Source organism: Dermacentor andersoni, chromosome 4 (assembly GCF_023375885.2).
Source record: "Dermacentor andersoni chromosome 4, qqDerAnde1_hic_scaffold, whole genome shotgun sequence".
Lineage (NCBI taxonomy): Eukaryota > Metazoa > Arthropoda > Arachnida > Ixodida > Ixodidae > Dermacentor > Dermacentor andersoni.
Window position 1 is genome coordinate 5,392,936 of NC_092817.1, and position 23,742 is coordinate 5,416,677.

Sequence of the window (23,742 nt, forward strand, 5' to 3'; positions counted from 1 at the left end):
CTTTCGAGCTTTAGAGATAATCTGCCGCATATGCAAGGAGTGGTCGTGCCGAGACGGCGTCGCACCATGCAAGCTGTCTAACCGTGCATTAGGATTGGAGGTTGCGTAATCTCGAGTTTCAGTGACCCGTTGGACCTAAAGTTCCTTTATGAGCTTTAAAAGCTAAGTACCAAAAACGTTTGCAGCGCTGCCAACGTACTTTATTGGACAGCGCCCACTCCCGACTGGGAGCCGCTTCCCTCCGCCATGTTCTTCCTGGGCCATTCCGGCTGCTGAGTTCGACGGCGCTAGCACGCTTGCTTTCTTGCTTGTGCAGTTGTATTGGCTACAGATTTTTAGCGAAGGTGACTTCTGTATATATGTCGCTGTTACCTGGAAGCCAGTGTACCTTTCCACACGCTTCTTGCTGCCTGCTGCTGCAATGTTTCATTGTTCGCCTCAAGACAATGATTTACACATCTTATAGGCACAGATAGCTCAACTGCGGGCGCAATGCAAATTTCGAAAAGCCCAGCATCAGTCTGAATAGTGCTAACCAGATTCGGCTATGAACGGCACATTTGGCTTTGTGATCGTGGGTTTGTTACTGAGCACGAATGACGCGTAACTGCGCAGTGCGACATCCCACTTAACCCTTTCAGGGTCGATATTTTTTGCCACGTGCGACCGCCCAGGGTCGATTTCTTTTATTGCCGATTTAAATTCTTCAGCGGAACCTATCTCGAAAAAAATTTACTGTAATTCTTTTAGGTTGATCGTAAAGTGAGAAAAATATGTTTTGCGCTGGTATATATGTACCGTTTATTAATAAATAACAACAATAAAGAAAGGAGATAAACTTATAAGAATAAAAAGTTTGATGGATTGTTATACACATAGTTGAAGGCTTAGAAAATGCGCACACAGGAAACTTTTTTGCAAGTCTCAAATGTTCCTGCTCTTAACTAATATTTACGTCCATAGCATAAACGAACTGCATAGGTGAGCGCACTCAAGAAAACTGTGCGGTTCTCTGCCCGTAAAAAAAGCAAAACGTTTGATGAACTTCCACTAATCTTCATCTTATGGTCAACCAGAGGCGATTAGTTGTCGCGAGTCTAAAAAAAAAATAATACAGAAAAGGAAACGCATGCACGGGGATATCCTTCGTATGCGCAGCCCTGTGAGCAATAAACGAGCGAGTAACAGGCGGTCGCCCTTTGAGTGATTAGTAACGAGATAGCCATCAGTTTTGCGAGCTCAAGATGTTGAAATCGCCCGTGGAACAAAACTCAAACTAAATGCCATCCGCCCGTGCGCTGATGCGCGAGTGGTGGTGTTTTAGAAACACTGGAGCAAACAAGCTATCTCTAAAACAAACCATGCAACGAAAACCAAGAGAGGGAGGCGCAAGAAAAACATTCCCTGTATTCCCACATCGTGGCAAGACACGCCAGGAAAGAAAACGTTAGGAAATTGGTGCGCTTTTTAGACATACAGATGGCGCCGTAAATATACGGCATCGAGCATTTTGGATGCGTTCGCGGTGCCATAAATTTACGTCATTGACCCTGAAAGGTTTAAAATCGCTTAGTTGAGTTGTTGCTGAATATTTAAACAGCAACATGCAGGAGATACGGTAGTGGTTTTATTACTGTACAAAATGAAAGGAAAAGACGCCGCCGGTTTTGCGAACACAAGCTGTGACTAGCTGAAATAAAATGGATAGGGAGAAGATGGCAAGGGGAGGAACTGGGGATGGCAAGCAAGGACAGGGAAGAGCAATGCGCACTGTTTACTAAGTACAAGAATAAGTTTGCACCGCTTGCACACGAGTGTTCAGGTACAGTTCTGAATTGTACCACGGGCGAGTGACCGTTGCAAGCATGTGCAATAACAAACTTTACATACAAAGCTGTAGGCACAGTTCTGAACTGTACTATGCACGAGCGACTGATCGAAACATCTACGATAACACTCTCCATATACAAAGATGCGCGCCTGCACTCTTCTCTCGCGAACTAGGGAGCCGCACTACCACTACGCAGTTTCACCGCTCGAACAGTCTACGACAAAACAGCATGTAAATAATAGCTGGAACGCATTGCTGGCACGTTTCCCTTCTTGTTAGTACCTAACTCATTTGCCACGTTTCTTTACTGCCTCTCACAGCAAAGCCGTGACTGCAAATGCATACCATTCATGTGCATACAGCGCGTACAACCGCGCCGCCGGAGCGGAAGAACATGACAGCCGATGCGAGCCGCAAGGGAAAGCGTGGAGCGCCGAGGAGCTTGTCGCTACTTGGCAAAAGCCTATCTAGGGACTTTAGTCGGACCGAGAGGCAGACGAAGCATTTGCTCCCTGCTGCCAGCGCTTTTCCTGATAGCGTCGTGCCAGTGCAGGCGACGCTATCAGCCGCGGTGGCGGAGTGCATGTGAAAGCATGACTGGCTTCACTTAATTCGTACCACCGAGAAGATGTTGTCGATACACGTGGCATGAAACTGTATCATTCGTCGCGGACTCCCAAGTTCATCAAAATGAATTGTTTTCTCATCCAAATTTGCTCTTTTCGATTGCCCGATAACTTGAAAAATTCTGCGGCCCCTTTTCATGTAAGGAAAATCGATTGGCGAATGTGCTTATTTGCATAAAAGATCGAATTTCAAAAGAAGGAAGTTTCGACCTAACGAAGAAAATTACCTATTTTGCCGGCTTTGTTATATAGAGGTTCAACTGAATATAAAAGCTTGTTTTATCAAAATGAAATTGTCCTCCCATTGAATATAATGAACTAGATTCATCTCTGAAACCAATAAATTATTGGTTTCAGAGATTCTATTGGTCTAATACACTGTCGAGCAACAGTATTACTTCCCACCACCACGTGTAGCTGCGCTCAAGAAGTCGTGTGTTGCACACGCCAAGGATTCTCTTTCTTTTTTCAAATTTTATCACGTGTGGCCATGCAGCAGTTTCGTGAGCCTGCAAGCCGTCTTCTTATTTTCACGTTTACATTTGCGCACCCCATTGGGGATATATTGCAGTAAATATAAATAATGGATGTAACAAAGTAATTTGAATGAATTTGAATTTGAACAAGGTTTGAATGTAGTTGTTTAACAATTTAAAATGAGACCAAGATTTTATGATGTATAAACAAATACATATTGTTTTGTCATGTGCTTACAAGTAGCATCTAAATTTATACTAGCAGTTTAAACAAAACGTTTCATCAGTCCAAAGCCATATAGCTAGCCAACTCGTCGGTTACTTTATTTAAGGAACGTATCTAAGGGACACAGGTATCAAATGGTGCATGAATTTGATACTGTATAGCATGCTGAACTCGCACTTTGTTGAACGGAAAGTTCTTTATTGCCTATTAACTTGTTAGGTAACAGTCGGTGCATTGTTTTGTGTAAAAATGTGGCAGCAACTTTTAATTGGCCTTGCAATTTATGGTTATGAACTTATTGGCCTATTTGTAGCCGAAGGTAAACATAATGATACTTTACATGCAGTTGTCAGAATTTGAGAAAAAAATGCACTAGTGCTCCGCTCCCAAGACCTTGCTTGCCCACAGAAATGTGTTCTTCTATGTGAAGCACTGCTTTGCTCTGTTCTGTTGGAATAAAATGCAGCATACTATGTGGCTTACTTACATTAGAGTGCAATCTCGTTTAATGGAACCTCAGGGGACTGGAGAAATGTGGCCCATTTAACAGGGGTTTCATTTGCTGAGAAAGATGTGCAGAGGTGTATATACTATATGCCCCATGCCCTCTTAACACTGTGAGATATGTTTAGCATAACGAAGTGAATGTTGTAGCTAATTTGTCCCAAAGTTTGGCCGCAATTGACGGCTGCTGGATTGACTATGCTTCAAAACCAGCGATGTATCAAAACAAGAACAGCTCTTACTGCTTTAATCAGCCAAAGAACATGCAGTCATGCAGAGGAAGTCAAGATTATTGAACGGGATGCTGTAAGGCATCCGAAATTTCGGTTGTCCCTATTTTGGTTGTCTGTGAGTCGAGTGGCAGTGCCACGAAGCTATCTAGGTCTATAGATGCTACGCCTTAAAAATCAATCAGATTTTGCCTGCTTGAGTCTATGCTACCACTTTTTAATGATGGCTCTCTGGGTAAAAGACGTGTGTTGAAAAAAATATACCTTAGGTCCCGCCTTCTTTTCTCTTTCTGAAAAATCTTTCAGAGGGTACTTCTGTTGTTCCATTTGCAGAATTTCAAATATGTTGGTTCTAAATAAGGAAAGTTTTTTGCTATACTCAAATACAAAACCAACCAATTTAGAGGCTGTTGTTCTGTTTAAGTAGCAATTCCGTTTAAGTGATTTCTGTTTACCAAGATTCTACTGTAATTCGAGTTTTCAGAATTTTGCCCAAATTAGTTGCAGTTAAATAGAATATGATCCAGAACATAACAATTATTATATGGAGAAATACACACAAGACAATGCACAAAATTGTGCAACTAGCCATCTCTTGTGTTCGATGGTGAGAGATGGAAGAGAAAGTCACCAGGCATGACCATCTTGTATATCACAGCCACAAGGATGTGGAAGTGTCAGTGTTGGCAGTTGATAGTGGCAGCCGCGAACAGTATCGAACATCGGTACGTTCAGCTGTTCACACCTATGGGACTTCTCACCAGCCATTTTTGGCTGCATTGTAGTAGATTCGGGAGCAATGTGCGAGCCAGTATAATTGAAGGCAGCTTTCTTTGGCCCTTCCCCCAACTTTGCGGGGATGGCTGTCTTGCTAAGTTAATTAGGCCGATCCCAGAGACTGTGTAATCAAACTGTGCGCAGTGAGCGGACTTGGTGGGCCGAGCCTGACACCAGTGTATAATGTTGCTACGGAACAGTATTGGCGACGACGAAGAGGCGAGCAGTGGGAAGACGACGACAACGATTAGAAGCTAGCGCGGGCTGTTGCCTCTTGGCCAAGTGCGGCGTATTTCCTTGTAAACATGTATATAGCTTTTCGTCTGCGTCTTCCTACGTAACATATCTGGCGGAGGTGGACGTTCCCTGTACCTTGTCACGGTGCTTTGCAGTGGACGGTACGTCGAGCCTTCCTTCATGGCTCCCGGCGATGACAACTCGACTCAGCCGGCTCCGCCACCTGCAGGCACTTCGACGACCTACATCGCTCTCCCCACTCCTCGTGATGCTGGCGTATTCTTGGACAAAGATGGGGAAGACGTCGAGGACTGGATCAGCCTGTACGAACACGTCAGCCGCAGTAACCGGTGGGACCCTACTATCATGCTCGCCAATGTAGTCTTTTACCTCGGTGGTACACCTCGAGTTTGCTTTCGGACGCAAGAAGATGAGCTCACTAGTTGGGATTCGCTTAAGCAAAAGCTCCGAGACTTGTTCGGCAACCCCTACGGTGACCAACTTGCCACGCAAAAGGCGTTATCCGGCCATGTGCAGACGCCAACAGAGCACCACGTCACGTACATTTAGGACGTCTTGGCTCTGTGCCGCAAAGTTGACGCACATACGACTGAGTCAGACAAGGTTTCCCACATCCTCAGAGGCATTGCCGATGATGCCTTCAACTTGCTCGTTTGCAACAACGTGGCGACGGTGGATGCAGTTATGAAAGAGTGATGCCGCCTGGAACTCGCTAAAAGCCGACGTATCGACCAGCAGTTTGCCCATGTGCCCAACACCCCAGCGACATCTTCCTGTGCCGACGCTCCTCGTCCCAACAACACTGGCGATATTACCAGGATCGTCCGTCCGGCGTCAGATTGAGGCCGCCTATCCGGCTGCCTTCGACTCCATCTCCTCCAACGCACCTGCAGTCCCGGTTTTCCTGATCCACGCAGTTGTCCGCCAGGAGTTCGCAAACATGGGTCTTCACACCATCTGTTCGGCCCATAGCCCTGATACCCACCCGGCTTCTTCGATTCCACCCCGTCCCGCATCCTATTACCCACCACGTTTCCGCAACCCATCTGAATGGCGCACTGCTGACCAAAAGCCCATTAGTTTTCACTGCCGTTGAATCGGGCACATTTCTCAGCACTGTCGCAGTCGCTGGAGTTCCCTGACCCGGTCTATTTGTACTGCCTACTCTCGCCCCCCAGGTGGCCCTTCTCGTCCCTATGCCGCGCGCTCTGATAATGCCGCCACTGGTTCTCCTGCGCCGAACCGCCCCTATTCTCATTCGCCTTCGCCCCTATGACGACAATCTCGCTCTCCCCAGCCCTGTCGCTCCTATTCGCCGACTCCCTTCGGACGCCGCTCCCAGCCGGAAAACTAGACGATGCAGCGCCTCGAGGTGACGCTGCATTGCTCCCTACGCCGCCAAATCCTCTACTGACGTTGCCCACTCATCTGAACCTTCTTGACGTGCAAGTCGACGGTGTTTTTTTTATCTGCTCTTATAGACACTGGGGCGCATTTGTTGGTAATGAGCGCTGACCTTCGTAACCACCTGAAGAAAATAATCCCGTCCGCCACGACGCCTGTTGTCCGTGTCGCCGACGGCGGAACAGCCCCCGTAATTGGTTCACACATCGCAGTCACATAATTCAGCCATCGCCCACTGTCCCCATGACACCATCCACGGCTTAGTCTTCCTCTCCGCACATTCTGCTCTCATCGATTGTTCCACCAGTACTCTCCGCCTTGACCTGCCTGTTCTGGATCCCGCTGAACCACACACCAGTCGCCTCATTTCCGTAGACTTCGTTCGCTTGCCACCTTCGGCACTGACTTACGTTGACTTAGTGCCATCCCCACAAGTCCCCGACGGTCACTACATCGCGGCTCCTATGCAAGACGTGCTCCTTACACACGGTATCACAGTACCTCATACAGTTTTATCTATTACGGCGAATTGCGTCTGCCTGCCAGTGGTCAATTTTGGCTTGACGACACAAGTGCTACCACGCGGGATGTCTCGGGCCCAGCTTTGCTCCTTCGAGGATCACTCAGTAGCATCTATTGCAATAGACGACAATTCATCCGATCCTCCTCTACCATCGCAATCGGCAACTTGTACCATCGCCGACTTACAGAAAATGATTGCGCCCGACTTGCCGTCCGAGCACGCTGGTGAGCTCTACCGTGTTCTGTTTTCCTACCACGATATTTTTTACTTTAACTATCGTCCTTTGGTCTAAACTACAGCTGTTAAACATCGTATTAATACCGGAGATGCCCCTCCTATTCATCGCCGCCCGTATCGTGTCACCGGCTGAGCGTCAAGCTATTCACGCAGAAGTTCGCAAAATGCTTGCCAAGAACATTATTGAACCATCATGTAGTCCATAGGCGTCACCTGTTGCACTGGTCAAAAAGAAGGATGGCTCATGGCGCTCTTGCGTGGATTATCGGCACCTTAACAGGGTTACCAAAAAGGACGTGTATCCCCTACCTCGGATTGATGATGCCCTTGACTGCCTCCACGGTGCTCGCTATTTCTCCTCTATTCACCTTCGCTCCCGCTACTGGCAGATTGCCATGGGCGATCTCGACCGCGAGAAGACTGCTTTTGTAACACCCGACGGTCTTTATCAATTCAAAGTGATGCTGTTCGGTATATGTAAACGTCCCTGCCACTTTTGAATGCATGATGGACTCCCTGCTTCACGGTTTCAAATGGCCCACGGGCCTGTGCTACTTGGACGACGTTATAGTATTCTCCCCAACGCTCGCTACGCACCTCGAGCGCCTCTCAGCAGTCCCGGACGTTTTTCGTCGAGCCGGTCTGCAACTCAACGCATCGAAGTGCCAATTCGGCCGTAGCCAGATTACCATCCTTGGACATCTCGTTGACGCGAGCAGAGTGCAACCGGATCCAGGCAAGATCTATGCTGTTACGCACTTCCCTGTTCCGAAGTGTATCAAGGATTTGCGCAGCTTAATTGGCCTTTGTTCGTACTTCCGCCGTTTCGTGAAAAATTTCGCCACCATAGCACGACCACTAAACCTTCCTACGTAACAATATTGTCGCGGTAAGACGTGGACAGAAGACAGGGAGACTGTCCAGAACAACAGTACAGCCTGTTCAAAAACAAACGGAACCGACGCACGTCTTCTTCGTCCTCACCCAATCTCAGCCACCCACTAGACGGAGTCCGTTAATGCCCCCATCGCCGTTGTGTTCTAAGTAGAATACACGCGTCATTTGTCCCTCCCTAAAAGAGCATCGCCCCGATGCTAAACTAGTAATGTCACTCGAGGAAGTAAGAGTCTCTGGCATAGTTATTCGCTCACATACGGCTTCATGCGGACAACGTGCACAAGTTCAGAACAATGCGTGCGGCGCCGCGTACAACTGGGACTATCGGGGACGACCTCGTACGTGACATCAATGAGTCGGCGCAATACTCGATATGGTCCGAAGTATCGTTCTAACAACTTCTCGGAGAGGCCTCGTTTCCGTATGGGTGTCCAAACCCACACTCTGTCGCCGACGTCATAGATGACCATTCGACGGTTAAGATCATAGCGCCCTGCGTCGTAGTCTTGCTGCTGGCAGATCCGCAAGCGTGCGAGCTGCCGAGCCTCTTCTGCGCGTTGCGTAAACACATCGGCGTCCGTATCAGTGTCGTCAAAGTCGTGTGGAAGAATCGCATCCAACATCGTTTGTACATCCCGCCCATGAACAAGGGTGAATGGAGTCATACGCGTCGTCTCTTATTTCGCCGTGTTATATGCAAAGGTGATATAAGGAAAGATGTCGTCCCAATTTTTCTGTTCAACATCCACGTACATGGAGAGCATGTCTTCAATTGTTTTGTTTAGGCGTTCTGTTAATCTGTTGGTTTGTGGATGGTAGGCGGTTGACTTCCGATGAGACGTTCCACTTAGCAGCAAGACGTGATCTAAAAGTGCAGCCGTGAATTTGGTTCCTCGGTCTGTTATTACGACGGTTGGTGCGCCGTGTCGCAACAGAACATGCTCAATGAAAAAGCGCGCCACTTCGGCTGCTGTACTTCTCTGGATTGCCTTTGTTTCAGCGTAGCGTGTGAGATAGTTGGTTGTTACGATAACAAAGCGATTCCCTGCAGTAGAAGTAGGAAGTGGGCCCAATATATCCATTCCGATTTGGTCAAATGGTCTTCGAGGAACCTGGACGGGTTGTAGGAGACTGGCTGGTTTCGACGCAGGCGACTTGCGCTTCTGGCAGTCGAGGCAAGTGCGAACGTGATGTTTCACGGTGGTGGTAAGTCTCGGCCAGTAGTATCTCTGCTGCACTCTGGCCAGCGTTCTCGTGTAGCCTAAGTGACCAGAAGTCACCTCGTTGTGACAGGCTTCAAGTACTTCCGTACGAAAAGGTGCAGGAATGACGAGCAGATAGGGGGACCCGGTCGAAGAAAAGTTTCGTTTGTAAAGTACTTTCGCCCGCAAGCAAAACGACAACAGTCCTCTTGCGAAAACTCTAGGCGGTTTCGCAGACCTGCCCTCTAAGTAATTGATGAGTTCAAGCAACTCAGAGTCGTCCCGTTGTTGTTGCGCGATGGTGGATCTGTCCAGAACACAAAGAAATGCCGAGTCTTCTTCGGGTGGAGCAGAGGACTCTACTGGCGATCGAGACAGGCAGTCAGCATCCGTATGTTGTTTTCCCGACCTGTACTTGACAGTCATGTCAAACTCTTGCAACCGTAGGCTCCAACGCGCCAGTCATCCCGAAGGATCTTTAAGGTTTGTCGACTAACACAGTGAATGGAGGTCGCTGATAACTGTGAAGTGGCGGCCATACAAATATGGGCGAAATTTCATAACCGCCCATACTACGGCGAGGCAGTCTTTCTTTCTCAGTCGTGGAGTAATTAGCCTCTGTGCGTGAGTGTTCTACTTGCATAGGCAAGTACCCTTTCTGTGCCCTCCTGCTGCGGCACAAGAACAGCTCCCAAGCCAACATTGCTTGCATCAGTGTGGAGCAATGTAGGAGCGGTCTCATCAAAGTGAGCAAGCACTGGAGGTGTCTGGAGACGTTCCAGCAAGTCGTTGAATGCACCTTGCTCTTCGTCGACTCATACAAAAGCAACGTCTTCTCTCGTCAGGCGAGTTAACGGCGACGCAATACGAGCAAAGTCTGCAATAAACCACCGGTAATAGGCACAGAGGCCGAGGAAGCGCCTGACAGCCTTTTTGTTGGATGGTACGGGAAACTGTGCGACGGCAGCAATTTTTTCGGGATACGGGCGGACACCTGCGTGGCTGACGACGTGACCAAGAAACTGCAGTTCCGCAAAGCCAAAGTGGCACTTCGCCGGTTTCAAGGTAAGGCCGGCGGACCGGATGGACCGCAGAACCGCTTCAAGCCGTTCGAGATGTTCTTCAACTGTTGCGGAGAACACGATGACGTCGTCGAGGTACACTAAGCAGGCTTTCCACTTCAGGCCTGAAAGCAGTGTCCATGAGGCGTTGGAACGTAGCAGGGGCTAAGCACAAGCCGAAAGGCAAGACCTTAAATTCGTATTGGCCGTCTGGTGTCACAAAAGCAGTTTTTTCACGGTCCTCGGGTCTACCTCGATTTGCCAGCATCCGCTTTATAAATTCATTGAGGAGAAGTAGCGCGCGTGTCGAAGCCTGTCGAGTGAATCGTCTATACAAGGAAGCGGGTATACGTCTTTCTTCTCACCTGATTTAGTTTTCGGTAGTCCACACAGAAACGCAAGCTGCCGTCCTTTTTCTTGACTAGAACTACAGGAGGTGCCCAGGGACTCATTGATGGTTGGATCACGTCGTCTTTAAGCATTTTTGTCACTTGTTGTATGGCTCCACGTTCTCTGGGAGCAACACGATAAGGATTTTGGTGAATTGGTCTTGCCGTATCCTCTAATTATTCGGTGCTTTGTTAGAGGTGTCCGACCGACGCTGGACGTCGACGAAAAGCAGTCGCTGAATTTGACCAGTAGCGTAAGATGTTCTCGTTCGTGTGCCGACAAAGCAGTGCTGACGTCAAGTACAGGAGCCGGGTCTTGCGTAGGCATTTCTTCGAGTAGTGAACAGCAGCCGCGGACATCGGCAACACCGTCAAAATAAGCCACAGCCGTGCCTTTTGGAAGGCGCCGTCGCTCTGTGCTAAAATTTGCTAGCAACAGGTTCGTGCGCCCTTCGGTGACATTTACGATTCCTCGTGTGACCGAGATACCATGAGTGAACAACAACGTGGTTATTTGGTGGGCAACGCCCTCGCAATGAAACGGCACCGAAACAAGGGTACATGATCGAGGTGGGATGACGACATCGTCTTCTGTTAGACGAAAGGAGTGGTGTTGCGGCGTTAAGCAATAGAATAAACCAGGACTCTTACAAACTATCACCATGCGATCTGGGATGTTAATTACGGCGCCATATTCTTTCAGAAAATCCATTCCGATAATCAAATCTTTACAGCACACAGGCAGACGATGAAAGCGGCCACGAAAGAAGAATCCCCGATATTAATCCTAGAAGTACATCTTCCAGCAGGCATCAGTAGCGTCGTTTTGCGGCGTTGACCAAGAGGCGGCGAACGACGGCTGCTGGTGTGACTGCAGCGGCATAACGGGTGCGCGCCTCGAAGCATCCTCTTGCGGCGGCGACCAAGGAGCGGCTGTTGGAGGCTGGTGGTACGGCGGTGTGGTTGTGACGGGTGGTCGACATCAGACAGCGGCGGCGTAAGTCATGGGACGCTGGTGATCTTGAAGATCGGCTGCCGGGAACGCCTGCCTGATTTCGTCGCGCACCACTTCGGCGATTGATGCTACGGGTCTATCCAATGTCGGTGTCAGAATCTTTTGCACTTTCTCTCTGGCAAGCTCTCTGATCAATTCACGCAAGGATTTCTGATACTCGGCAGTCCCTGCGGCGACATTGATTGCAGTGCTGGTGGATAGTCGATCGTACTGCCTGCACCGTTGATGAAGGGCCCGCTCAATAGCCGTAGCCTCTTTGATTAAGTCAGCGACGGTGACTGGTGGATTCCGCACAAGCCCCACGAACAACTGCTCTTTTACACCTCGCATGAGGTAGCGCAACTTCCTATCTTCGGTCATGTTCGGGTCAGCTCTACGAAAGAGGCGGGCCATGTCTTCGGCGAAAATTGTGACCGACTCATTAGGTTGTTGCACCCGCAGCTCCATCATCTGCTGGGCGCGGTCGCGTCGGTCGGCACTTGCAAAAGTATTCGTGATCTTCTGCCAAAAGTCATTCTATGTCGTCAGGCTAGCTTCACGGTTCTCGTACCAAGTACGGCCACTGTCGTCAAGGGCGAAATAGACGTGGGAAAGCTTTTGCTGCTCAGTCCACTGGTTAATCTGTGCGACGCGTTCATACTTGTCCAGCCAGTCTTCAATGTCTTCGAAGACTGCACCGCGATAGCGATCGGGAGCCAGTGGATGCAGAGCGGTTATCCGTTGTGGACTGGGAAACTGCCTGCTTTGGATGCTTGCGATGAGCTGGTTTCGGCCATTGCGAGATGTGTGCAGCTGCCGGAGAGAGGTTGTTGTTGTTGTTGTTGTCCTGAGTGGCCGTTGCACATACCCACAGTGGGGGATTGGCCAAGAATCGGGTGGTTTAATTAGGTGCATAAAAATAATAATGATAACAAGGGAGTTAACAATTTGAGTGTGTGAGTTTAAAAGTAAACGTTTTGTGTTTGGAGAAAAAAGGCAATAATCAGATGAAAACCGGGTATAAAATAATAATAATAATAATAATAATAATAATAATAATAATAATAATAATAATAATAATAATAATAATAATAATAATAATAATAATAATAATAATGATAATAATAATGATAATAATAACAATAATAATGAATTATAGATAAGAAATAAAAGAAAGCTATGGTTGGGAGGGAGAACGATCGAGAGGTGGTTGAAGAGGGAACCGAGGCATGTCTTCTTCGTCCTCACCCGATCTCAGCCACCCACTAGACGGAGTCCGTTAATGCCACCATCGTCGTTGTCTTCTAAGTAGAATACACGCGTCAATATCAACAGCAATCTCGAAGATATAGTAAAAGCAGCGGAATAATTTTATACTGACCTGTACAGTACCCAGAGGAGTCAGGATACCTCCATTAAATATAGTAATGAACATGATACAGAAACTCCTCCTATAACTAGCGATGAGGTCAGAAGGACCTTGCAAGACATGAAACGAGGAAGAGCGATAGGAGAAGATTTTATTTATTTATGTATTTATTTATTTGAAAATACTGCCAGCTGCTTTTTGGCAGCCGAAGATGGAATAACAGTCGATTTAATCAAAGATGGAGGAAACATAATGCTTGGAAAACTGACGGCTCTTCATACGAAGTGTCTATCGACTGAAAGGGTCCCAGAAAACAAGCAGAATGCAAACATACTAACCCACAAAAAGGGAGACATTAAAGAATTGAAAAATTTAGGCCCATTAGCTTAGTCTCAGTATCATACAAAATATTCACCGAAATAATCTCCAATAGAATAAGGGTAACACTGAACTTTAGTCAACCAAGGGAACAGGCTGGCTTCAGAAAAGGATACCCTACAGTGGATCACATCCATGTCACTAATCAGGCTATGGAGAAATGCGCAGAGTATATATATATATAGATTTCATAGATTACGAAAAGGCACTTGATTCTGCACAGATACCAACAGTCATAGCGACATTACGTAATCAAGGCGTACAGAACGCTTACGCAAATACCTTGGAAAATATCTACGGAGGTTCTACAGCTACCTTAATTCTACACAAGAAAAGCAGGAACGTACCTATAAAGAAAGGGGTCAGGCAGGAAGACACAATCTCTCCAATGCTACTCGCTGCGTACTTGGAAGTATTCAAGCTATTACACTGGGAAGGCTTAGGACCAAAGATCGACGGCGAATATCTCAGCAACCTTCGGTTTGCCGATGACATTGTTCTATTCAGCAACAACGCAGACAATTTACAACAAATGATCGAGGACCTTAATAGAGAGAGTGTAAGAGTGGGGTTGAAGATTAACATGAAGAAGACAAAGATAATGATAAATATGCGGACAAAGGAACAAGAGTTCAGGATCACCAGTCGGCCTCTAGAGTCTGCGAAGGAGTACGTTTACCTAGGTCGATTAATCACAGGGAACCCTGATCACGAGAAGGAAATTCACACAAGAATAAAAATGGGTTGTATCGCATACGGCAGACATTGCAAACTCGTGACTGGAAGCTTACCATTATCATTGAAAAGGAAGGTGTGCAATCAGCGCATTTTTACATATGGGGCAGAGACTTGGAGACTGACAAAGGAGCTTATTCTAGTATAAATCAAAGCGCGCCTTTTTTATTGCGGTAGCAATTATATGGACACTCCAAGCGCATTTGGCCCTCGGCGCTGCTTGGCCGTCGACGCTGACACACTGCTTGTTAATTTTGTTAGTATGCCTATGTGTACATGCTTACAGTGCCGATAAAACGACTATCCTTACTTCGTAAAGCTGTCCACTAATTTGTTATCGCAATCGACGCTTCGCCTTTCGGGCGAAACTGCGTCTTTTTTGTGCTTACGAGGGTTTCCACGGGAATTTAGGGTGCAGGCTTCTTTCCCAAGCGTATCACCCCTGAGGATAGCCGAATGCCAGGCCGAAGTATACTTGTGCCCATTTAAATCAGCGGGTGCCTGGCAGTGGTGGTGATCGAATTGACAAGCTTTCGCAGCCGAGGCGGGCGCTGTGCAGCTAGGCCACGGCTGCGGTTCGCTCGTGTGTTCGCTCTGTCTGTTCATGGGTTCGCTCTGCAGTATCAATGGCGGAAAGTGCCCACCTGGAAAACTCAGTGACTTGCTGGGCGAAGCGTTCCACAAAGGCGCTCCGACAGTCCGGCAGGAGCAGCCTGGCCAATCGCCTCAGCCACGCGGGCAGAAATTCGACGGGCGTCGAAGCCCCGGCGCGGAAGAAGGCTTCCACCTGTCGGTCCACGGAGCGACGCCGCGGGTCGTCCAGGTCGTGACGCTGGCCGAACAAGTACAGAGCCACGCAGTTGCACACGCTAGCCGCCAGCAGGCGCCGAGAGGGCACCGGCTTCCCGTCGCACTTGGCGAGCGTCTCGACCAGGTGCTGCACTTCGTCCTGCGAAAGCGCGTCCTGCGATGTGGGCCGACGCGGTTGGTGTCGATCGCGGCTTCTGCATGCAACGCTTAAGAGCTGTCTCCCCTTGCAGCGACATGGTAACGAACATCCGCCTTGTACGTAACGGAACGGCCCCGTGCGTCGGCCGCTCTCGTGCTAGTTCGCAAATTGCTTCAATGAAGCTGCAGGTGAGGTTATTTTTGGCATTGACCAATCCTGCTGCTTCTTATTTCTATTTTTGATTTGTGGAGCATAAAAACTAACCTATAACTAATAAGCTATCCGAGTGTGTATATTATGTCTCACTTCACACGTATTTTTGATTCAGAACGCATCCCGGTTCAAGGGTTCAAGACATATATGAGGAATCTTAGTTTTAAAGTATATGGTCTCCAATGGACGGGGCCGCATATAGACTTCGGTCCCTATGGGCCATAAAGAAACTCTCTCAAAGAGTGCCCGAGTCGTTCAACTAGGTCACTTGACCGTAGAAATTTCAGTAGCGCCTTCGTCGCTTTCTGGTGTGAAGACCGTTAGGTATCTGTGTGCCTGTGTCCTTTCTCTCTCTCTCTTTCTCTCTCTCTGTAGTTTTATTCTTTATTTGTTCGTCTCCGCTTACCCTTCCCCGGTGCAGGTTAGCAAACTGGACGTTTATCTTCCGGCCAAGCTCAATTCAGCCTTTCGCGTCTCAGTTATCTCCTTCTCTCTGAAAATGTTAACTTTAGTACGAACTCTGATGACCCCTTCTCAAACATAGCAAGTACTGGGAAGTGATATTTTTCTTGATGATAGTGTCTAGGCAGCAATATACGCCTTAATTAAAACTAAGTAGCGCATTTGTCACTATTCTGTGAGAACGCAATTGTACCATGATAATTTCGACAGAATAAACTCAAGCTCCCGACCAATCTACGAAACGCTTAATCGCATCTACTGTTCTTGGATTTTGCAGCGTCAGTGATTCGCTCACTGCGTGTTGATGAAGAAATACTTCATGCCTGGACTCTGATCCACATTACATCCTTGCCGAATCCCAGCTCAGCCATCGCCTGCATGCACACCCGCCGGTTCTCCTTCCAAGCTTTGCCGTTGAGCGCCGATAAGCCTGAAAAGGATCAAGCCATGGTTACAAATCACCAAGCTATGGTTACAAACCAACACAGAAGAACACTGTCTAATATGCAACATGCATCTGGTTTAAAGGACTTCCTGAACGGCGGAATGCTGCAAGACAAACGCTGTGGCTTGAAGAGGTGATTGCATGTGGGAACTGTAATGACTTCCAGCACACTGCATAGTTTTAAAGCGCTTTTATTCAGATGGCATTTATATGGAAACTAAAGGCGAATTTTGCTGTCCCTGTGATGTTTCGCATAAAGTCCCCCTATCGCGCCCCGCGCGTCGTATGTTGTGGGCGCGAGTGAGAGCACGCGAGGGGGAGAAGGATGGCGAGCAACGCAGCAGCAAAGAACGTCAAGCGAAAAGTCAGAGACGCTGAGATAATCTCTTGAGTGACGGCAATGGAAAAGAAACCTGCCATGAGTAACTACTTGAGAGGAAAAAAACAAAATCAGGAAAGAAACAATTTATGACAACTCAAAGGGAAGCACATTGCTTCTCGAAGCGAGATCAGGATGCCTTAGAACACGCACTTATAAATCGAGATATGAGAAAGACGAAGAAGCATGTGCTTGCTGCGGTAAAGCTAGGGAAACGATGGAGCATGTTTTATTACAATGTGAATATAACTTCCCAGCGGTCGATTTAGGCACCACTGGTCTCCTTGAAGCCCTTGGGTTAAACGGGAGCAGGGGAAAGAAAACATGTTTGCAGTAGAGATTAGTGAGAGGCGATTGGAGGATTGGTGGAAGTAGGGAAACGACAAACAACGGAGGCGTACAAAAAAAAAGTTCACAATAGGGGTTCAGAAACTTTGGTTATGGGAATTCCATCGTGGGTTTCCTTCTTTTCTTTTTTTCTTCTTCGAAATAGGAAGGACATAAGGCAATAAAGTAACAGTAGCTTGGTGGCGCAACCCACCGCTCCGTTCCAAAGGGGACGCTCATAACATCCATCAATCCAGCCTGATGCGCGCCATCTTCCTGCGCGCCCAATGTTAAAAATGTTGGCCGAGTTGGTATGGATTCATTTTGGTAATGGTGCCACAGAAAAAAAAAGTGCAGACATGAACTGGCACGATAACATAAGTGCCGTTTGTCCGCGTCAAACAGAACAATATATACAACACGTGCTTAAACAGGCAGTAGAAAATTAGACCATGCAAAACAAAAGTCCTTGCTCGAGCGGTGTGATTGAAGGATGCATGCATATCTTATTTTGTGGTGTATATGCCATGCCTCGATAATCTCCCGCGTTGTCTGGCTATGGCGCTTGGCGACAGCCTGATTGTACCACGGGCGCGCAGGCGAATTTTTCGCAGTGCCAGGCATGTGCGACTGTCAGCTGCCACGTGTCGAAGTCTCGTGCTAATTTAATCTTGGTGAACTTAAACAGCGTCGGTTCTGTCCAATACAGGCATAGCCCCACGAAACATTGTACACGCCACCCTCGAGGCAATTAGAATTGCCTGCCAGTTCATTTGGCATTTTCTGCCTTCATTTTCTCTCTTTGACGGGCGCAAATGCCCCCTAGCTTATTCGGTACAGAAAAAACAAAAACTTTTACGCCGTAAATTTAGTCCATGAGAAAGTGCGTGAACGTGTGGGACCGCTGCCACTTTCTTTGTTTTTATACATGTATTTTTCATGGCCATCCGTGCCTTTTCTTAATTGGACGAACTGCCTCTTCACATGATCTAATCAGAAAATAATCTGGGATACCCACGCATTTTAACCAGCCTTCTTGTCTGGGAAGGCTACTATCCTTAGGATCAAGGTACCCTTTACAGACCACCGAACTCACACAGAAACGGCAATACCACCTTTTACAACGTTCGATTGCCCAGAGGAGTAAACTAATGGTTATTTTTCCTAGTTACGTGAAATCTCAATAAAACGTGACCTGGTGCTACGAACAACATCAAATGCAGCATCAAAACGGCAAGCTGGGCCAGTTGGTTGGGATTCATAGTAAGGTTTGTTACAGCGCAAGACAAGACAAGGACAAAAGAAGGTATAAAACGACGACACAACGTCGTGTCGTCGTTTTATACCTTCTTTTGTCCTTGTCTTGTCGTCGTGTCGTCATTTTATACCTTCTTTTGTCCTTGTCTTGTCTTGCGCTGTAACAACCCTTACTATGAATCAAATCCAGGACGTGCAGTTTCCTTACGTGGGGAATCTCATACCTGAAGCCTCTACTGCATTCTGCGAAAACATTAATTGCATCAAACATTGGTTAAAAAAAGACGGTTAGCATTCGCTGTCACAGCTCAATGGACCTGAAGATTATAATAACCATACCATCCATGTTCTATGCAATACATTCATAAGCGCAACCCGCCTAAAATATTGCTCAGAAGAGGAGCAATTCTGAACCCTATGCGGATACCTTCATTATTTTGTAAAAAATAACTTGTCAGGCAAACGGCCCTCTTGGTATGACAAAATTAATAGGCAATAGGCATTTAAAATAAGATGTCAAAATCTCCGCGAGAGTAATAACGGAAGAAGGACAGCTACATACAAAATCGCACTCATCGTTGCATATGTCCTGTTTGATACGGACACTTTTCCTGGCATCACTCAAGTTCCCCGATCACATCCAATTGCCGTCGCATTGCAATCATGGTGCGCTGGGGCGCGTCTACCACGTTACCCAACCCGTCAGACGGGTTGGCTACCCCCACCTCACAGTCATAGCCTCCTCACGGATTGCAAATTTTCTTGTACCAATAAAGCCGTATTCCTCCCTTCGCAAGCTGCGAAGCGTGGATGCCAAGTGTATTCGCGAACGAAACGTGCTGCAGAACGAAAACACGTGTGGCAGCAGAACAGCGTCGTCCGAGCTTCCGTTCTGGAACCCCTGTCGCTGCAAACGTCACGCATTTATCTTGATTACAGATGCAGGTTGCTGTCGAATGTTAACTTAGCGCATAAGTATTGCCTGAGCGCGTGCTTGCTGCCGCGTAGGCTCTGTCTCGACATCGAGGCGAAAGCTTTGGAAGTAATCAGTTCAGTACTTGCTTTTCGAAGGGCGCTTACAATAAAGCTTAGTGCGCCCTAACCAAGGCGTGTTCTTTTATCGCAAAACAAATAATGCCAGCTAACAGCATGTCATACCTTCTGTGGTGCTTGTGAGCGCCCAGTCCTTGGAGCGATGAAGGAGCTCTTTTCTTGTAACCAATTTCTTGACGGTTTCGTAGTCATTCAGAATAACAACTTTGATGCCGGCCAGCTTTACCCTGGTTGAGAGTACACAAACCACACATGCTTAGCTTTCATACACCTAGATTTGGCTTTGAAAGGCGCCTAACTTGAGCTTTGAACTTGCTGTAAATAAGAAAATGCAAACGCCATCGTTAACGATGTTTTTATTTTGTGGACTTATACTGCGCTTGGGACAAGACACCGAGATGGAACAAGACAGGACGATCGCAGTCCTGTCATATATAATCAAGAGCTCCACGAAAGCGCATCTGGTCGGGATGAGACATGACAAAGACGTACACCGACCAAGTAAAGCTTATTAAAAGACAAGACGTTTCGGCTTCCATACGGAAGCCTTGTTCATAATCTGATTGTGAACACAATTATTGTTCACAATCAAAAACAATTGCTCACAATCTGAGATTGCGAATGAGGCTTCCGTATGGAAGCCGAAACATGTTGTCTTTTAATGAGTTTTACTTGGTCGGTGTACATCTTTCTTTGCCCTGTCATATATTCGGCCGGCCGAAACTTCTAAAGTAATTTTGTTGTGGTATTCACCAAGGATTTCTTCAAATATCTACATGTATGCATTCATTGCAGGGAATGCCGCAGCATCCCTGTCTTAAAAAATGCCACATCATTGCGATGTGTTGCGCACAGCGATGCGCACTGCTCCATGGCGCCAATATATAAAAGCTTTGAAGCCACCGTAACACAAATAAACACTGACTAAGAAGAGGACAGGACACCACGGGTAACCGCTGCCGTATCTATACACACACACACACATATATATATATATATATATATATATATATATATATATATATAGTTGTAGTGGGTAATGTGCATGTGGCACAGTGCGGACTGCCACCGCTGTGGCGCGAGACCCGAGCTCGGGCTGTTGATGCGAAGCGCTAGGACTCGTGATCTCTCTCTCTCACTATATATATATATATATATATATATATATATATATATATATATATATATATATATATATATTCTTTTTATCAACTCTAGGTTACGCTACAGCGGGAACCTCGCACATGGTCCGTTGTGCTATCTTATTGCGTTTCATTTGTCGCTGAAAGCCATCATGAGTGGTGTCCCCGTTAGCCTCTGTAAGGACGCAGACCGTTGCGCTGTTTGAATGCACCGGTAGAATGCACTGTTTGTACACCTTTCTTTTTAGTGATAATGGTAAGCTTCCAGTAAGGATCTGAGTATGTCGGCGTATGCGCTCCAACCCAATGTTATCCTTGTGTAAATTTGCTTGTTATGGTTATGGTCCCCTGTGAGTAGTTGACCTAAGTAAGCGTATTCCTTCACGGACTCTAGAGGCTGACTGGCGATCCTGCAATCTTGTTCCCTTGCCGGGCTGTTGATCATTATCTTTGTTTTTCTGCATATTGACACGTGTACTTATCTTTATCCGGCGACCAAGTTTCGTCGCCTAACAAATGTTATCGCACAGTGCAGGACGCGCCTGCATGTAAAAGAAGTTGCTGGAATGTTATCGATGGTTGCGTCCACTGTCTTTCACTGCAACTTGTGTAATCTGATTGCATGTATGCGCGACGCGAATAGTGTAGAACTTTGTGGAAGACACGTGGGTCCCAGCGGTTAATCTGGAACATTCGACGACTGATCTATAAGAGCCGACGCGCTTGACCCGCTGATCAGATTTTTGACGATCGCCGACCGTGTTCGCCACTATCGTTGTGCTATAAGTGTAGCCTGTCTTGTGGGCACAGGTTCGCCCAATAAAAGTTAGTTTTGTCGTTCACAGTATTTTTGCTACTGTGTTCTTCAACGTCACCACCACGTGACATCTGGTGGAGGTGCTTTTTGTTCATGTACCGGACGCCCCCGACAAGCCGTGATCCAAGCCCGGACCGCAAAGAGAACACCAACGTAGTCCCGGACCTTAGAGCAAGCCGCCGTCTTCAACAGCTGCCCCCGGAGCACGGTCTTCTACCTGAGAATACCAAGAAGATTGCGGCCAAGGCAACCCCAATGGCAACCCCAGCGTCCCCCATCGTGCTGCAGCAGCCCAGGGAGCCTCCGACGTTCCGCGGTTCAACATTCGAGGACCCGGAAACCTGGCTTGAGACGTATGAGAGGGTCGCTGCGTTTTACAGCTGGAACAGCCACGACAAACTGCGACATGTCTATTTCGCATTGGAGGACGCCGCCATGACGTGGTTAGAGAATCGAGAAGCCACCTTGACGACGTGGGACCTGTTCCGAAGCGGCTTCCTGCAAACATTTACAAGCGTCGTGCGAAAAGAGCGAGCCCAAGCTCTACTGGAGACCAGAGCGCAGCTGCCGAATGAGACGATCGCGATCATCACTGAGGAAATGACCCGTCTGTTCCGCCACGCCGGCACGGAAATGTCCGAGGAGAAGAAAGTCCGCCTACTCATGCGTGGTGTAAAGGAGGAACTTTTCTCCGGAATGGCAAGAAGCCCACCGAAGACCGTCGACGAGTTTCTTCGTGAGGTGACGAGCATCCAGAAGACACTGGAATTGCGGAACCTGCAATTCGACCGACGCACCAAGCCAACAAGCTACGCCGGAGTTCAATCAATGGCCACCGACGACATGCGCGAGACCCTCCGGGCAGTCGTACGAGAGGAGCTTCATAGAATATTCCCTTCATCGCAACCTCAAGTCGCCTCAATCACCGAAATTGTCAAAGAAGTCCAGCGATCGCTCGGAGTTCGCGAGGTGCAACCACAATCATCGCAGCCCCAGCCAGAAGCGATGACCTACGCCGCCGTCGCCCGCCGTCAAGGTCCCCCTCCACGACCGCGTCAGGGCCCTGTGACGCCGCAATTCCGTCGACCACTGCCGCCGCCACCAGCACGCCCACCCTTCGCCCAGCGCAGCTACCCGAGGAAGACAGACGTTTGGCGCGCTCCCGACCACCGCCCGCTCTGCTACCACTGCGGGGAAGCCGGCCATGTGTACCGCCGAAGCCCATACCGCGACCTGGGATTGCGAGGGTTCGCCGTCAACGCACCGCGCCCTCGGGTAGGTGAACGCCCTCGTGAAATCGTCGACTACCTCGCCGCTACTCAGTGGAGCCCTCGACGGCCGTCCCGGTCGCCGTCACCAGGGTGCTACCTGTCGCCGCAGCGCCGACCATACACTGACCCAGCACGGGGCCGGTCAGCGAGCCCATATCCGGAAAACTAAAAGCAGCAACCGATGGAGGTGCGGTTGCTGTTCGTCGAACTGACGAAGATCCTCCTCCGCCGACGAAGACACGGAAGAAACTACCTCGACGACATAACGACACGCCGCCGCCCCGACGAAGTCTGGAAGCACAGAATACGACGACGAAAGACGACCTGACGACGCGATGTTCCAGCTTCAGCTCAACACGACGCAGCCGTGATCCGACGCCAAGACCTAACTGCAACGCCAGACAAAGAACCACTGACCTCGACGTGCTTCTCGACGGCCACGCAGTTACGGCCTTAGTGGACGCAGGGGCTGATTACTCCGTAATGAGTGGACACATCGTCGCCCAGCTGAAGAAAGTTAAGAACGCATGGAAAGGCCCTCAAATTCGAACCGCTGGAGGACACCTCATCACGCCGACTGGAATCTGCACGGCAAGAATGACCATTCATGACTGGACTTACCCTGCCACCTTCGTTATCCTCCAACAGTGTTCACGAGAAGTTATTCTCGGTATGGACTTCCGGAACCAACACGGCGCAACCATCGACCTGAAGTCAAAGTCAATAACGCTGTCGGAAGATAAAGCGATACCGCCGGATAGCCCTCGTAGTCACCACGCCTTGAGTGTGCTCGAAGATCAAGTGAGCATCCCGCCTCGCTCCAGCATTGTTATTTCTGTCGGCACCGAAACACCCGCTGACGTAGAAGGCGTCATCGAAGGCGACCAATGTCAACTGCTAGACCGTGAAATTTACGTCGCAAGAGGGATCGCTCGACTGCGTGGAGGGAAAACTGAAGTGTTGCTGACAAACTTCAGCCAGGAGTTCAAGCACGTCAACAAGGGCACGACGATCGCGTACATCGAGGAAATTCTGGAAACCAGTAATGCGTTTGTCCTCTCGGATTCCGCCGCATCTACCCCCACGACCATGGTTCCCGAACCAGACTACGACATTAATCCAAGGCTCCCCGCGATTAAGCAACAGCAGCTCAGAAGTCTGCTCCGACGATACAAAGGCTGCTTTTCGACGTGATCGAGGATTCGACAAGCACCAGTCGCCAAGCATCGCATAATCACCGAGGAGTACGCTCGACCACTCCGCCAAAGCCCTTACTGAGTTTCGCCGCGAGAACGTGAAGCTATAAGAGA

General features: G+C 48.3%; 1 protein-coding gene across 1 annotated transcript in view; it reads right to left on the reverse strand.

The window, feature by feature from the left end:
• The window catches only part of LOC126536039 (vitamin D 25-hydroxylase-like), a 91,405-nt gene that overhangs the window by 62,211 nt on the left and 5,452 nt on the right, over positions 1-23,742 (reverse strand). The window contains exons 2-4 of the mRNA XM_055073352.2: positions 19,308-19,429; positions 16,065-16,171; positions 14,762-15,066 (exon numbers count right to left, since the gene is read on the reverse strand). Of these exons, the coding sequence (XP_054929327.2) occupies positions 14,762-15,066; positions 16,065-16,171; positions 19,308-19,429 (534 nt within the window). The remainder of the gene's footprint in view (positions 1-14,761; positions 15,067-16,064; positions 16,172-19,307; positions 19,430-23,742) is intronic.